A 17,000-nucleotide genomic window follows, 5' to 3' on the forward strand; every position below is an offset into this window, starting at 1 on the left:
CCTCATAGCTATCTGAGAGGCTGCCTCCCAGGTTCTAGTCCTCAGTAAGGTCCTCGTATAAAACTGAAACTCACTGCTCTTACATTGTGCTTTTTTTTTTCAGTTGACATTCTCTATACCAGTAAAGAAACGGACCAGCAAAACATTTCACTGAATTCAAGTTATGTGGCCAAAGAAGAGCATAAAGCTAATTAGCTTAGATAGAAAATTAGCTCATCCTTTTCAACTCTTTAGAACTATGGTCTAACTACTAACGGAGATAGTTAAATCATAAAGCAGTTCCTAAAACTGCCAAGACATTTGTTTTTAATATCAAGTGTAATCCATGGTTACCGTTTGAGATTCTATTTCTCACCTAACAGTTATTCAACTAGATAATAAACTACCTCTCAGTTAGAAAGCACCAACATACACCCCCCCCCCACACACACACGCACACATGCACTTTCTCTTCTCTGTATACTGTGTAGGAAAAAAAGACCTGTGATCTAAGGAATGTAAGTTAGAGGAGATGCAGATAAAATTAGTTTTATTTAGAATGAAGGATTGTGGGACTTGCACCTGACAAGTAATAGAGACGTCTTAGAAGAAACAAACAAACAAACAAACTAGCCAATTCTAGACCTGCTTACCCTGCCTCACCTATTCCCCCCCAGGGAAACCACAACAGAGGCTATGACCTCAGTTCCCCCCCACCCTCTCTGCCCTTGTGCCTGTGACCTATGTTTTCCCATGTGCCCCCTCCTCTTGGGAACTGTGAGAAAAAAGGTGTTTTTTCCATGGCAATGGTCTCCTGATCTGTAGGCCTTACTGATCTTCAAATTTTCTATGTAGTCACTATATTTTAGAATAGCACAGTACCTGGATGTGCCAAGTTCCTAAGATGTCCAGGATCACAGGGAGAAGGGGCACTTGTCCCAGGAGAATTTACATCACTGGGCAGTAAGTACCTGCCACTGCCCTGACCTGAAAAAGAATTGAGAGAGGCCAGAGCACCTATGTGGACAGTGGGGCGTGTGTGTGTGTGTGTGTGTGTGTGTGTGTGTGTGTGCACGCGTGTGCTAGGAATGGGTGTGTCCTTTTCTCAGCACTCCCTGACCTTCTCAGAGCATTTCCCAGGGGTCCTGGGGATGCCAGAAGGATCAATTACCTGCACAAGGTGTGTGGATGGAATACTTGGACCTTTGACAATCATCCTGGGACCACAAGAGCCAGGCTGCCTGATGAGAAGGCCAAACTGGAAAGAGAGAAACAATCTGGGTCCTCAACAGTGGCACTGAGCTGCTTTACCAACTGGCCTAGGAACCCATGCCTCCTCTGGACTTCCAGTGGGATGGAAGATGAATTTCATCCCTGTTTAAGCTATTTGAGTTGGGGCTTATTTTTGCAACAAAAAGGATCCTAAGAGATACACTGACACAGGGCATTGAATTGTTAAATTAGTTTAGATACTATCTTAATTGATCTGGTTTTTTTTAATGTGGTAGATGTTACTCATCTACTAACAGTGTGTAGATGTCACTACAATGTTGAATTCCCCCTATTTTCTGATTTCCTCATATCTTGAACTATCAGCTTTCCTAAAGTCCCTCTACCACAGATTGACTTTTCCTCCTTATCATTCATCAAATAAAATTTTAAAAGCTGTGTTATAATTGTATTGAATATTGAAAATAATAACTTGGTGTTAAATTAATATGAACATATCCATGACATCTAAGAGGTGAAAACAGATAATGTATCTGTCTTACTGCTTCAACTATTTTGTATAATGGAAAATAGTTTTACATGCATCACTTTATTTAAAAATTGAAATACTCAGAAGTAACAAAAGAAAAAAATCAAATAATTCATCTGAGGTTATTTAATCTTCAGCCAGAATCTGTAGGTGAGTTTTATCACTGAGATAAATCCTTTCTCTGCTCTATAGTTTCTCTGAGGGCCTTGGAGCTCATTTCTACAGTTCGTATTTAGATGGTGCTCATCTCATAAACCACTCTGAGGTTTAGAAGAGGAAGAGGAGGTGGAAGAAGAGGGGAGTAGGAAAGTACACTGGGTTGGATAGTGTCCTCTGAAAATTCATGTCCAGCATGAATGAAAAAAGAAAACCCTGAAGAATGCAAACAAAAATCTCAAAAGCGGCTGAGACACTCCAATCACATATAAAAGGTAAACTTGGTAAGTATGAATTTTAGGAGAAGATGTGATTAGGAATTTGTTCATTTGGCAAGTAAACATTAGGTAACTTTTTTTTCATGCAGTTTGATTTAGATGAACAGGCTTGACTGTTCGTGGAGCAGTATGAGAGAAAAGGAAGTTAAAATGCTCTTCCTGCAACAAGGCTTGGTTGCTGGGCTAATTCATAGTAAATAGGATCCTACTCTTCAATGTAACTACAGATGAGTGAGGAGAGAAAAGTTAAGGGAAGCTGCTTCATCCTCCATGAGAGAAATCTGGCTGTTCTTCCTGAGGGAACCAGACTTGTTAGGTGTATTAGTTTTCTATTGCTGCTGTAACAGATTACTACATATAGTATTTGTCTTTGTCTGACTTATTTCACTTACTATAATGCTTCCAAGGCCCATCCTTGTTGTTGTAAATGGCAGGATTTCCTTCTTTCTTAATGACTGAATAGTATTCCATTGTATGTATATTTACCACATCTTCTTTATCCATTATTACGTTGATGGGCACTTACGTTGTTTTCATGTCTAGGCTATTGTAAATAATGCTGCATTGAACATGGGGGTGCAAATGTCTCTTCAACATAGTGATTTAGTTTCCTTCAGATATATGCCCAGAAGTGGAATTACTGGATCATATGGTAGTTCTATTTTTAATTTTTTGAGGAACTTCCATACTGTTTTCCACAGTGCTAGTACCAATTTGCATTCCCACCAACAGTGCACAAGTGTTCACTTCTCTCCACATCCTCACCAACACTTGCTATCTCTTGTTTTTTTGATCATGGACATTCTAACATATGTGAGATGACTTCTCATTGTGATTTTGATTTCCATTACCCTAGTAATTAATGATTGTGAGAACCTGTTCATGTACTTGTTGTCCATTAGTATATCTTCTTTGGAAAAATGATTGCTGAAAGATGTTACCTCAGTATGGATTTAATGTTCATTTCTCTTATGACGAGTGAGGATGAAGGGACTGGGTTTTGAAACAGGAAAAAAAGGCATGAAAGCCCCTGTGATGATAAAGACCTTGAGTGTATATCCAATTATTTCCTCTGTTATGCCCCAAAATATCCTCACACCAAGCTTAGTACCCAATTTCCTTTTTCATGAGTAAAAGTTCTCTCCTCAACTGCCATAATTCTCAAAAAAATTATACACCAAATGGCCTGAGTTCACACAAGAGAAACTGGAGTTTGAAAGCATATCTCTCTGATACAAGCTCCTCAGTTAGCGTCACTCCATTACACTACATTAAACCAAGAGCAGAGCAGTGGGACTTCCAAGGAAGAACAAAAATCTGCTACAGGGAAGTTCAATGTAAGACAAATCCCCAAGACTGGGTAGACAGCTGGTAAGCAAAGCAGTAAGATAAAATAATCATCTGAGTTAAGAAGGAATTAAGAGAAGTAAGGATGTGTTCTGAGCACACGGTTCTATTTTTATAGATAGGTACTTGAGATATGTACAAATTCCTATAGATATTTGGATAAGGCAGGTGAATAGGGAGAGAAATTTACATATAGTTCATACTAATTGACATCGTGTGATAGTAATTGTTAAAGTTAAGTAAACGTAATTCAATTTAAAACGTTGGATTATAGATATGTTTACATGGCTTCTATCTGAAATTAATTAATTAATAGCTAATTAAGTAATACTATGTAGGATGCTAATCTATATTGACACTAAATTTAGTCACATCGTCACAGATAGCTACAAGGCAGGCTAGGAAAAATAGCCTTTAGCTAGGCAGTCATGTACTCAGTTAAAAATTTTACTATTCTAAATCAAGGATTGACAAACTATAGCTGGCAACCAAATCATGCCAGTGTCTCTTTTTGTAAATAAAGATTTATTTGAACATAAAACAACACTATGTAGGATGGTTTAGTTGCTCAAAAAGCCTTGGAGGAAATGGGGAGATATTGGTCAAAGGGTACAAACTTCCAGTTATATGATGAATAAGTTTTGGGAATCTGATGTACAGCATGGTGATTACAATTAATATTGATAATACTGTATTATATACTTGAAAGTTGATACAAGAGTAGATCTTATATGTCCTCACAACAGTAAAGAAATGGTAAGCATGTGACAAGATGGCAGTATTAGCTAATGCTATGGTAGTTATCATTTGCAATGTACCAAATTAACACGTTGCACACCTTAAACTTACACAATATTATATGTCAATTGTATCTCAACAAAGCTGGGGAAAAAAGGCTGCAGAAATTACTCTTAAGACAATTCTGATTCTCAGATAACAGAAACCATCTTTTCCAAGCATATCAGTTGACCAGGGTAGAAAAGGCTCAGCAGAAAAAGAGAGATTTTTCTCATCAACACCAGGTTGTCTAAAGGGGGCTAAGTGTCCCTGGCTAGATAGACTTTCCTTGGTCATCACTGCTGTCCTGCAGGATGGAAACTTCAAAGGACCTGAGACTCTTCAAACCCAAGCCTAATATATTCTTTTCTTCCACCTGGAGAAGTATCCCTGCACTAATTTTGCATATCCAGATACCCCTCACACATGGACCAGCTCCTTCCCCAAAAGGCACGATGCTTGAGGATGTAAAAAATGGCCTTTGTTCACCAGTGGCAAGGAGCCTTAGCCAGGGGATATTCCCCCCCAGCCATCCTCCCCCAACAGCATCCAGTTGCTTTCTATTCCCATTGCTGTCTTACATTTCTCATGTCATTTGACCCATAGATGCATATTATCGTCTCAATTGTTCCATTGAGTCTGGATATATTTGGATTCATGCAGCATCTGAACGGTTTGTGAGCACCTGTTCTGAGCTAAGCATAGCATAACCATAGGCAGCTTCAGCAGAAAATGGGCATCCATTTCAGCCAAAATCAGTGATGTGATCCCTGGAAGGGATGCCATGAGCCCGAGAAGGTAAAAACTGGTGATTTAGGGTGATATACAAGGCTGCAACCCAGTTCTGGGGGGCTTGTCTTTGGCATTGAGCTCGAGCCATAAATATCGTTGATTCCAGTGTGTACCCAAATGCACTTTAACCCACTTCTATGAGTCATACTTGGTCTATTTACAGGCTGAAAAGTCTTGGTCACTTCACTACCCCACCTCTCACATTTCCTGAATCTTGTGAAACTATCTGAGTCCCACAAGTAACCTCATCTCACTCCCACAAGTCAGAGAAGGAAGAGGTATTTCCACAGGCTCTATTAGGCCAACTGCTTCCTCTTCTCTCCTCAGAGTTGTCCCTGAACTTGCGATATGAGAGGGCTCACCATGGATCTGCCTTATTACCACGGCCCTCTGTCCAAGCAAGACTGTGAGACCTTGTTGCTCAAGGAAGGGGTGGACGGCAACTTTCTGTTAAGAAACAGTGAGTCTACGCCCGGAGTCCTGTGCCTCTGTGTCTCGTGAGTAGCCTCATCTTCCACACATTTGAAACCTTGTGCTAAATGTAGGACTGATAACCAAGTAGAAAAGAAATTCTACTTCACTGACTTCGCAGCCCCAATGAGCAGAATGAGAAATAGTTAGACTGCCAGGAGGGGATGGAAGGAACGTGTCTGTCCAAGCTCCTCCACCTGCCCTTCTCTCCCTGGTGCAAATGCCATACAAGCAATGAGCAGACTCTGTGAAGCAGCAGAAATGGGGGGGGCGGTGGTGAGGAGAAGAGTGCAGGCAGCATGGGAGCAGAGCGGGGAGGCAGAGAAGGTAGCCATGTGAGAAAGGTCCTCTCCTATAGAGGTTGATTTATTTGGTATGGAAAAGACTAGGTGCCCTTTATAAAATTTTTATCTGAGAGGCCAACTTTTTACATGGATTCTGCTGGCTCCACTTGTGATTCTTAAAATACTAATAATATTTCAAATTTCATTGGATTTGTAAAAGGCTTCAGCGTACATCATCTCCTTTCATCCTGCTTTTAGTCTATCAAGACAAGCCACCATTTTATAGATGAAGAAACAGAGACCTGGGATTTCTCAAACAACTTGGTTGTGCAACAATTCATCTGGTGGTTCCAAAGGGGCTGAGTTCAGTATGCAGGTCCAAGCCAGAGCATCAGAGCTACACTGCTGAAGGAACTTGTTTAGCCCAGTTTAGAAAGCAATCCTGAACAGGTATCAGGGTAAATCTACTGTCTTTAAAGATTCTTGTCTTTGTGGAGACCACTGAAATTTTTCTTTACCTGTTATAGAAATTAAAATCCAAGTGTCTCCATGGATGCGCTTCAGGGCTTCTTAGAATTCGGGAGCTATAAGGACAAAAGAGATTGTCATTACTAACAGAATAGGCAGGGATATATTTCTTTCTCTATATGATACCGGGAATACAGATATAAGAAAGGCAGCCTTAAGGTGTTAGCAGTTTGAATTTTCAAGTCACAGGTGATGTTGAGGGTGTTTTCATATTTTTTTAGCCATTGTTAATTCCTCTTTTGAGAATTGCATAATCATATCCTTTACCCATTTTTTAGCTTGAGTTGTTCGTCTTCTTACTGATTTTTTTCAATTTCTATGTATGAAGGTAAAACTTTTTTTTCTAGAAAAAAGACACACACAGACACAAGAAAACTACAGACCAATTTCAATTTCATTTACTATCAATTTTCAATAAACTACTAACAAAATGGAAGCCAGTAAAACATTAATGGAGAAAATACACTATGCTCAAGTATGGTCCAATCCAAGAAATCAAGGATGGTTCCCTGATAGGAAAATTATTAGTTTTATTACATATTAATAAGTCAGAGGTTACAAACTGCATAGCTGATTCAAATTTGCTTAAAAGGTATTAGATAAAATTCAGCATCAACCCCTCAATTAAACACACAGTCATGTGTGCATATGCATACACACACTTACATACTCTTAACCATGTAGAGCTAGAGAGGTGCTTCCTTAAACAAAGGCCAGATGAAGCACTAGAAGAATTACCCCCCAAATCATGAATGAGCCAGAGATGTTCATTATAAGCACTACTATGTAACATTTTCCAGGATATGTTAGCAAGTGTAATTAGTCAAAGGAAATACATGTAAAAATTGAAAACAAAGATGCAAAATTATTATTATTTGCCGTTGACATGACTTTATACCTGTGAAATACAGATTTAACTGAAAAGAAAAACTACTAAGAACTAAGAAAATCCAATAAGGATATCTGCTTATATTATTGAAATCTAAAAAATCAATAGCTTTTTCATACAGAAACAATAACCAGTAAGTAAATATAATAACACATCTCATTTACATCAGCAAAAAATTAATAACACCCAGGAATAAATGTAATATGAAATATACAAAATTAAACAGCTACTGGGGAGCTTACTAGAAGACTTCAGTGAAGGGAAGGATTCGGTTTGAAAGCATATCAGTTCACCATAATTAATCATAAATTCAGTATATTTCCAGTGAAAAATCAACAGAATTTAAAATTTTTTCTTCAAAGATAGTAAAGTTTATCCAGGTGGGAAATGAAACACAAGGAACCTGCCAGAGAGCCAGAAAATATTTAATTAAAAAAAGGGGAGGCTTCCCTGGTGGCGCAGTGGTTGAGCGTTGAGCGTTCGCCTGCCGATGTAGGGGACACAGGCTCATGCCCCGGTCCAGGAAGATCCCACATGCCGTGGAGCGGCTGGGCCCGTGAGCCATGGTCGCTGAGCCTGCGCGTCCGGAGGCTATGCTCCGCCACGGGAGAGGCCACAGCAGTGAGAGGCCCGCGTACCGCCAAAAAAAAAAGGGGGGACTAATACCAAATATTAAAATACATTATAAAACTACAGTAACTACTACAGTAATTAAAAGAGTTTCGTACTGAGAGATCAATGGAATCGAATATAGAATCTGGTAGAAATGAATCCAAATACGTATGGAATTTAGCATATACGTAAAAGAGCATTTCAAATCAATGAGGAAAAGATGAGTGATAATTGTGTTGGGACATTTGGCTGGTCACTTAGAAAAAAATAAACCTGAATCCCTTTCTTACTTCTTGAAGTAAAATTAATTCAAATTGGTTCTAATACAGAACTTATTTTTCTAAATGAAACTGTGTGTACTAGAAGAAAACGTGAACTATTAAAAAATATTCCTGGAATTGAGAAAGACTTCCTAACAAGATATAAAACACAGAAACCAAGAAAAGATTGCTAAATATGACCATTATAACAAAAAACTGTTGTTAAAAAAAACTTATTGACAAATCAACAGAAAAAATCAAAACTTCATTAACATATAACGAAGCTTTTAAAAAACAATAGAAAACTAGGTAAAATGCAAGAGGAGGAGATTCTCTGAAATGGAATGTGAAAAAGAAAGATAAAAAAATGCTAGATCTCACTCATAACTAAAGAAACACAAATTAAAAGAATAATGTGGGCTTCCCTGGTGGCGCAGTGGTTAAGAATCCGCCTGCCAATGCAGGGGAAACGGTTCGAGCCCTGGTCCGGGAAGATCCCACATGCCGCGGAGCAACTATTAACTACTGAGCCTGTGCTCCTAGAGCCCACGAGCCACAACTACAGAGCCCAAGTGCCACAAATGCTGAAGCCTGTGCTCCTAGAGCCCGTGCTCCGCAACAAGAGAAGCCACGACAATGAGAGGCCTGCGCACAGTGACGAAAAGTAACCCCCGCTCATCACAACTAGAGAAAGCCTGCGCACAGCAACGAAGACCTAACAGAGCCATAAATAAATAAATACATTTATTTATATTTAAAAAAGAATAATGTGATACCATTTTTACCTTTTCAAGGGTTTAGAATTAAAACTATGAAAATACCCAGAGGAAATTCAACTGCTGGGAAGCAGAAGTGCTTGCACATGCTAAATACAGCCTCTTTGGATAGAAATGTGGTCAAAACATAAAATGCACAGGTATAACCTTTGACTCAAAATTTCATTAATAAAAATGTATCTTATAGTTATTACTGCATAAGTATGTGCAAATTGACATTAACAAGATTGAGTAAATCCATATATGGTATGAAAAATACTCCAAGATCTATTGTTGTGTGAAAAAGGCAAGATGCAAAGTATGATCCCATCTGTGTAAAAAAAAAAAAAAAAAAGTATGCCTATATCCTTGTATATTCATAAACAATTTTTGAAAGTTATATAAGAAATTTATAATAGTGGTTACAGCTGGGGAATTTAGGAGGAGTAAATAGGGAAAAATGTTGTGGATTCATTCTTTTTATTTGCTAACTTTTTCACACTTTAAATGCTTACGTGCATGCATTACTTTGGTAATTTAAAAAAATGTTTATAAAAATGTAGTGAATCCCTACTACCTATTCAAACACTGTGCTAAGGCCTGGGGAGATTCTAAGGAGATTCCAATAGGGGACTTGCAATTTTTTTCAACATGTAAATAAATAAAATAAGGGTAAGACAATATTATACAAATTCAAGGACAGAGGAGATGAGCAGGAAAGTTTTCTTAGAGGAGGTGGTATTTGAGCTGGGATTTAAAAGAGTGGATAAGATTTGGTTACACAGAAATGGGATGGAAGGCATTGTAGGTTGGGGAAAAGGCAGGAACATAGGTCTAGAAATAGGATATTTTAAAACACATAAGAATCAGACAGGGTTCTGGAAAGGTAGTTTGGAAACCAACTTTTGGAAAAGTCAGTTTGGGGTAATATTATGGGGTCTTAAAAGAATGATTCTGTAGCTAATGGGGAAACACGGATGGTTTCTAAGCAGGGAAATGACAAGATTAGTGCTGAGTTTTAGGAACTCCAGTCTAATAAGGAGAGTGTACTGAAGCTGGCAGATGATGATGGCAAACCAGATGCGAGATGGTGAGGGACTAGCTACGGTGGGGCAAGCAGTGCGAATGGAGATTAGAAGAAGTTGCAAGAGATGTGATAGAGACAGGAGAGACCTTGGTCAAGATTTCAGGGTACATAGTCAACACTGGGATTCTCTTTAAAAATTGACATTTATGCTCAACTGCTCTGTGATACATCATGCTAGCTTATATATTCATTCAAAGCAAAATTCGTGGAGAAATGTAATACAAATAATAATAACTAATCAAATGGAGAGGCAGAAATAAATATTTGTTAAACACCTGCACTTGATCGGGGCTCACCCTCTTCCCTGCCCACGTCACTTAAAGGCAAACAAAATTTCAGGCACCCTCAGGCTTAAGGCTCAGATCAAATGGTCCCCATCAAAACGGCCTTTTTCATAATTCTTGTGAAAATTTGTTATCACAAAGATCAGACAGACCATTCAGTTGTTATTGTTCAACAGTTATTTAAAGTCTCCCATGTCAAGCACTATGGTAGACATTCAGTTGATGCCTTCAACACAGCTCAGAGTCTAGTGGGGAAAATAAAGAAGTAAAAGGACACTGTGACATGTGTGATAACTGATGACTGAGAGCAAGGAGTGATTCATTCATCAAGGAGTAGAGAGCCTACATGGGAGCTGGGACTTGGAGGATGACTAGAAGCTTCATTCACTCATTCAACAAGCACACACAGAGCACCTATTAGGTTCCAGGCATGTTCCTATGCATTGGTGAGACAGTGATAAACAGTACAGGCACTAGTCCTGCCTTCATGAAATGACATTCCAGTGAGAGGAGACAATACAGTGAAAACAAAACAGAGGGGTATTACAGGGAGGGACAAATAGTCTTCTTTAGGTTGGGTACAGGAAAGATTCCTCTGAGAAGGTCACATAAAGCAATTCATATTCCAGTATACAACCCTAAGTAAGCAAAGCCAAAACGATCTACAACACAAGCATTAGACTGTTTCTCTACATCTGTGCAGCAAGAGCCACTATGAAGGTGCTTTCTATGAGTCAAAAATTGTGCTAAGCATGTTACATCAATTACCTCATTTATCTTTTGCAAAGCCATCTTCCATAGGTGATATATTTCTATTGTGTGGGAAAAGAAATGGAGCTTCTTATTAACTAAAGTGTCCAAGGTCAAACTGTTAATATGTTGTTATGTTCCCTCTCTTATCAATGTCCCCAGTTCCACTGAAATGTGTTCAATGTGGTCCCCTTGGAACTGTGTTATAAAGTGCTCAAGCAGGGGACTTGAGGGCTTGGCAGTAGATCCTAATATGTAGAATTTGCATTCTGCTTCCTAGAAATGAGCTACCCTCTCTTCTTTGTTGTGTTAGAATGGCAATATGCCAAATTTCATGCTTTCACAGATCTAAATGAAGATATTATGGAGAAGGTTAGAAATAAAGGAAGGAAGTCACAGAGGAGAGTTGGCCCAGCAGCATATAGCACTGACCAGAAAGCTATGTATGTGGTAACCATGGACGGGAAATGTTACTTGATCTCACAGCCTGATAGAGCATGAAAACACCAATGTGCAAAACACTGTCTGTGTAGGCGACATTGTGAGTGTTAGAAGTTGGAACTGGGTCTGGCTTTATAATCAGCAGAGTCAAAATGGAATAGATATTCGGAGATGCAAGGAATTCACCTGCAGTTATGAAGGCAAAGGAGGGACTTTCTGTAGTCATATATAGGAAGGCTGCAGATGAGAAGAACCCAAGCCCTGACTTAGGGCAGGTCCTCACTGAGGAAGAAACAACAGAAAGAGTGAATGAGAGAGAACCCAAGAGTCATTTCCAGCTCTCAGGTTCTGAGATCTTTGGAAAGACTTGAGTTCAGAAAGAAAAAAAAAAAATTCAAACTTTTTTGTTGTTTTAGAAAAATCAAATGTTGAGAAAGGTATAAAAAAGAGAGCAGAAATTATCTCAGTCTCACCACTCAGAAATCACCTTTTCTAATCTCTCCAGACTGTTCTCTATTCATATGCATGTATAAGCAAATATTATATATGTACATAAATGATTCATTATAGATATGATCATCTGAAACCCTTTTTTTCAGTGTATAATGGGTATCTTTCCACTTCAAAGAAAGCCAATACACATCATCTTTTCATGATTGCTTACTATTTTGATTGCATATATCATAATTTATATATAACTATACATTTAGGTTATTTCCAGTTTGGTCCAATGGACCCAATGTAATTTGAGAAGATTAACATTTTTGTGCTTTCATCTTTGAGAGTTTGCCCAACTCCTCAGGATAATATCCTAAACATTTTAACATTTTTACACACATTGACAAATTAGTACAACAAAAGGTTATATGGATGCACACTCCAATCAAGACCAGTGAGAAAGCCAGAAGTTAAAAGTCTTAAAACATTCTGTATTGACTTGTAACTGTTTTATTCACCGTCTTAGCAGTATATTTCAAAGAACAGAAGTTCTTGATTTTGAGGAAGTCAAATTTATCATGTTTTTCTTTCATGAATTGTGATTTCAGTGTTGTATATAATAAACCCTTGCTTAATGCAATTCATAAAGATTTTCTCCTTGTTTTCTTCTAGAGTTGTATACTTTTAACTTTCACATTTATTGTAGCCTATTCTGATTTAATTTTTGCAATCTGGGGTAAGATTGGGGTTGGTGTTTTATTAAATATGGTCACCTATTTGTTCCAGCTCATTGTTGAACAGACTATCCTTTATACCAATAAATTGCTTTTGTGCCTTTGTAAAAAACAAAAATTATTGACTATATAAGTTTGGATCTATTTCTAAGCTCTCACCATGGATCTTTTTTTTTTTTTGTCTTTATGCAACTTCTGTATTGTGTTGATTACTATCACTTTATAATAAATCTTGAAATAAGATGGTTTAAATCACGCAACTTTTTCAGGGTTATTTTAGCTATGTTAGTCCCTTTGCATTTCCATACATATTTTAGATTCAGCTTTTCAACTACTCCCCCCCACCAACACACACACAGACTGATGACATTTAGATTGAGATTGCATGAATCTAGAGATCAATTTGGGGAGAACTAACATGGTAATATTAATTCTTCTGATCCATGAACATAGTTTAATCTTTTCATTCATTCATATCTTTTAAAATTTCTCTCAGAAATGTTTTGTAACAGGTCTTGTACGTCTTTTGTCAAATTTATCCTGAAGATTTCACACACTTGATGTTATTTTAAGTGATATCAGATTTTAATGATTTAAAATTTTTAATTATTTTATTTTCACTTTCCACTTATTCAATGCAAGTGAATGAAAACACAGTTGATTTTCATATACTGAACTTGTATCCTGCAACCTTGCTAAACTCACTTATTGGCCCAGTGGCTTTTTTTGTAGAATCTCTGTATGATTTTCTACATGCCATCTGCAATTAAAGATGATTTTATTTCTTCCATGCCAATTTTTCTGTTCCATTTTTTTCTTGCCTTATTGCACTAGCTAAGACTTCCAAAACAATGTATAATAGAAGTGATGAGTGCAAAAAATCCTTGTCATTTTCTGATCTTGGGGTAAAAGTATTCAATCTTTTCCCACTAACTACATCTTTAGCCCTCCACTTCCTAGTAGGGCTGAGAGTTTTTTTCTGCATCAACTGAAATGGTAGTATGAATTTTTGTTTCTTGTCTGTTAATCAACAGATTAAATTTTCTAGATTCCACATGTAAGTGATACCATGCAGCATTTATCTTTCTCTGTCTAGCATGGTTGAATAATATTCTATTGTTTATATATACCACATCTTCTTTATCCATTCCTCAGTTGATGGACACTTGGGTTGTTTCCTTATCTTGGCTTATGTGAGTAATGTTGCAATGAACATGGAGTACAGATATCTCTTTGATATCTTGTTTTCATTCCCTTTGACTGTATACTCAGAAGTGGGATTACTGAATCATAATTTTTACTTTTTTGAGGAACCTCCATACTGTTTTCCATAGTGGTTGCACCAATTTACATTCCCACCAACAGTGCACAAGTATTCCCTTCTCTCCACATCCTCACCTATATTTGATATCTCTTGTCTTTTTGATGATAGCCATTCTAACACATGTGAGGTGACATCTCATTGTGATTCTGATTTCAATTTCCCTGATGATTAGAGATACTGAATTCCTTTTAAAGTACCTGTTGGCCATTTGTATATCTTTTTGGGAAAAACATGTATGCTTTATGTATTTTGAAACAAACATTTAGGTGCATAAACATTTAGAATTGTTATATCCTCTCGATTAATTGACCCCTTTATCTTTTTGAAAACCCCGCTTCTTTATTCCTGGTTATAGTCATTGCTCTGAGCTGATATTGCTAGCTTTCTTTTTATTAGTGTTAATAGTATATACTTTCCCCATCAATTGACTTTTAATCTAGTTGTGTTTTCATTTTTATATCAGGTCTCCTGTAAGAATCATACCCCTGAGTCTTGCTTTTTTATCCAATCTGACAATAACTTCCCTTTAATAGGGATGATTAGGCCATTTGTATTTAATGTGATCATTAATATGACTGGTTTAAATCTACTATCTTGGTATTTATTTTCTATTTGTCCTGTCTGTTCTTCTTTTCCCCTTTCTGCCTACTTTGGAATTGATTGAATATTTAAATTATTTCCAAATTATCTCTTTTGCAGGCTTGCTACCTAAAATTCTTTGTTTTTTGGTAGTTTATTTAGTATTTATAGTATTCATGTTTAACTTATTATAACCTATATTTGAGTAATATTATACCACTTCACCTATAATACAAGAACCTTACAATAATATCCTTTCATTTCTCCCACACTCTAATTAAGCTTTTGTGCTCTTATTGTCATCCATTTTATTTCTATATATTTTATTACCCCTACAGTAGATTGTTATTACTTTTACTTTTAGCAATCAATTATCTTTTAAAGTGATTTTAAATATAAGAAAAATATTTTTTTATTTACCCACATAATTACTATTTCTGGTACTCTTCTTTCCTTTGTATGTACCAGGGTTTCTCAACCTTGGCGTTATTGAAATTTGGGGCCAGCTAATTCTTTGTTGAGGGGAATGCCCTGTGCAACTTGTGATGACTAAACATGTCTCAAGACATTGCCAAAAGTCACTCCTAGTTGAGAAATATTAGTATTGTTTCAGATTTTTACTGGTACCATTTTCTGTCTGTCTAAAGGACTTCCTATAACATTTCCTGTAGTGCATATATACTGGTGTAAATTATTTCAGCTTTTGTGTATTTGAAAATGTCTTCTTTTCACCTTCAGTTTTTGAAAAATTTTCCCTGGATATAGATTTCTAGGTTAATTTTTTCTTTCAATACGCTTAAGATTTTGTTCCACTGTCTCCTGACTTGCAGCGTTTCTGATAAGAAGTTTGCTGTCCTTATATTTGTTCTTCTGTAGGTATGTATTTTTTTTCTTCAATTGCTTTTGAGATTTTCTCTTTATCATTGGTTTTAGGCAATTTGATTGTGATGTACCTTTGTGTAATTTTCTTTGTGTTTCTTGAGTTTGGGGTGCATTTAATTTTTTGTACATGTGGGTTTATAATTTTCATCAAACTTAGAAAATTTTTGTCTGCTGTTTCTTTAAACAGTTTTGTTCCCACTCAGGGAATTTAATTACAGGTATATTAGGCTACCCAAATTTGTTCCACATTTCACAGGTTCTCTGTTATTTTTTTCAGTCTTTTTTTCTCTCTGATTTTCATTTTGGATAGTTTCTATTGCTTTGTCTTCAAGTTCACTAATTTCTGTCTGCTGTAATGTGAAATTTGCTGCTAATCCCATCCAGTGAATTCTTCATTTTACACAATGTAGTTTTTATCTCTAGAAGTTTAATTTGGGTGTTTCTTTAATATCATCCATGTTTCTACTTAGCAAGCTCCTTTTCTCTAGATTCTTGAACATCTGAGATAATAACAACAACTGTATTAATGTCCTTGTCTACCAAGGTAGAGCCTTATGTCTCCCTAAGTTGATGAAATAGAGCTAGGAGTCCAGGAAGGCCAAAGTGCCTAGAGTTTATGGGGGTGAGAACACAGAAGAAAAGATACACTAAGAAAGAGCTCCTGGGATCTGCAGAGGGTTCCTTGAATCTTCAGCTTAGTGTTGAATAGCTCATGTGCATGAGGTAAATAACCAGTCTGGGTAAAAAAAAATCACCCTAAAAGCCAAAGGAACAATCTCTGGAGCTCACGCTGGTCTGGAAATAGTTTGTATTCTCACCAGAGTAGAAAATTTTATAATTCATGGACCTCAGTTAGAATAATCAGAAGCATATTGATTCAGTAGTGGGATAGAATTAGCTCTGAACTAAAGGCTGCTCTTGTATCACCTAAAAAATATTTAAAACAAGTCTCCAAAAGATTGAACTATTTCCAAGTAGCTTAACTGCACCCTAGAAAAATGTTCAAGAATCTTTATAGGAAAATGAGAATATCCAGCACCATAAAGATAAAATTTGCTACTTCTGGCATCAAATCAAAATTTACCAGGTATGGGGACTTTCCTCATGGTCCAGTGGTTAAGACTGCATGCTCCCAATGCAGGGGGCAAGGGTTCGATCCCTGGTTGGGGAACTAAGATCCCACATGTTGCATGGTGCGGCCTAAAAACAACAAAAACAAAATTTACCAAGTATGAATAGAGGCAGGAATTACAATCCATAATGAGGAGAAATGTTAATCAATAGAAACAGACCCAGAAATGAACCAACATCATATTTTATAGGATATTAATATAATCAATGTCCTTCTGTGTTATATTATGCCACAGAAAGAAAACTGACACATCTGTGTGATAAGGCCATGACTGTGTACTCTTATTCTTATCAAATGAAGGCAACTGGTTCTGACTACTTTGCTATTAGGAATTTTAGCTAGATAGTTAGATAAATTGCTTTTGTTTGATCTACAGCAAAGCTTTTCCTAGATCTAGATGCCAGATCTGTGATTATTTTATCCACAAAAATATGCACATCTGGAACTGCAGTTGAAAATACA

At 37.0% G+C, this 17,000-nt stretch overlaps 1 protein-coding gene across 8 annotated transcripts in view; it reads left to right on the forward strand.

The window, feature by feature from the left end:
- Positions 1-17,000, forward strand: part of SH2D1B (SH2 domain containing 1B) — a 55,302-nt gene that overhangs the window by 12,886 nt on the left and 25,416 nt on the right. For 4 of the 8 annotated variants that reach the window (XR_001120136.3, XM_012537528.3, XM_033409757.2 and 1 more), the window contains exon 1: positions 5,334-5,585. The exons of 1 other annotated variant lie outside the window; for it this stretch is intronic. Coding sequence is in view for 6 of the 7 variants with exons in the window: in XM_012537528.3 (XP_012392982.1) it covers positions 5,437-5,585 (149 nt within the window). In the remaining variant the exon portion in view is untranslated. Of the gene's footprint in view, positions 1-5,333; positions 5,586-17,000 lie in introns of those variants that run through there. 3 more of the 8 variants (XM_049709230.1, XM_033409759.2, XM_033409758.2) reach the window with 2 other exon arrangements.

This window comes from Orcinus orca, chromosome 1, assembly GCF_937001465.1.
Source record: "Orcinus orca chromosome 1, mOrcOrc1.1, whole genome shotgun sequence".
Lineage (NCBI taxonomy): Eukaryota > Metazoa > Chordata > Mammalia > Artiodactyla > Delphinidae > Orcinus > Orcinus orca.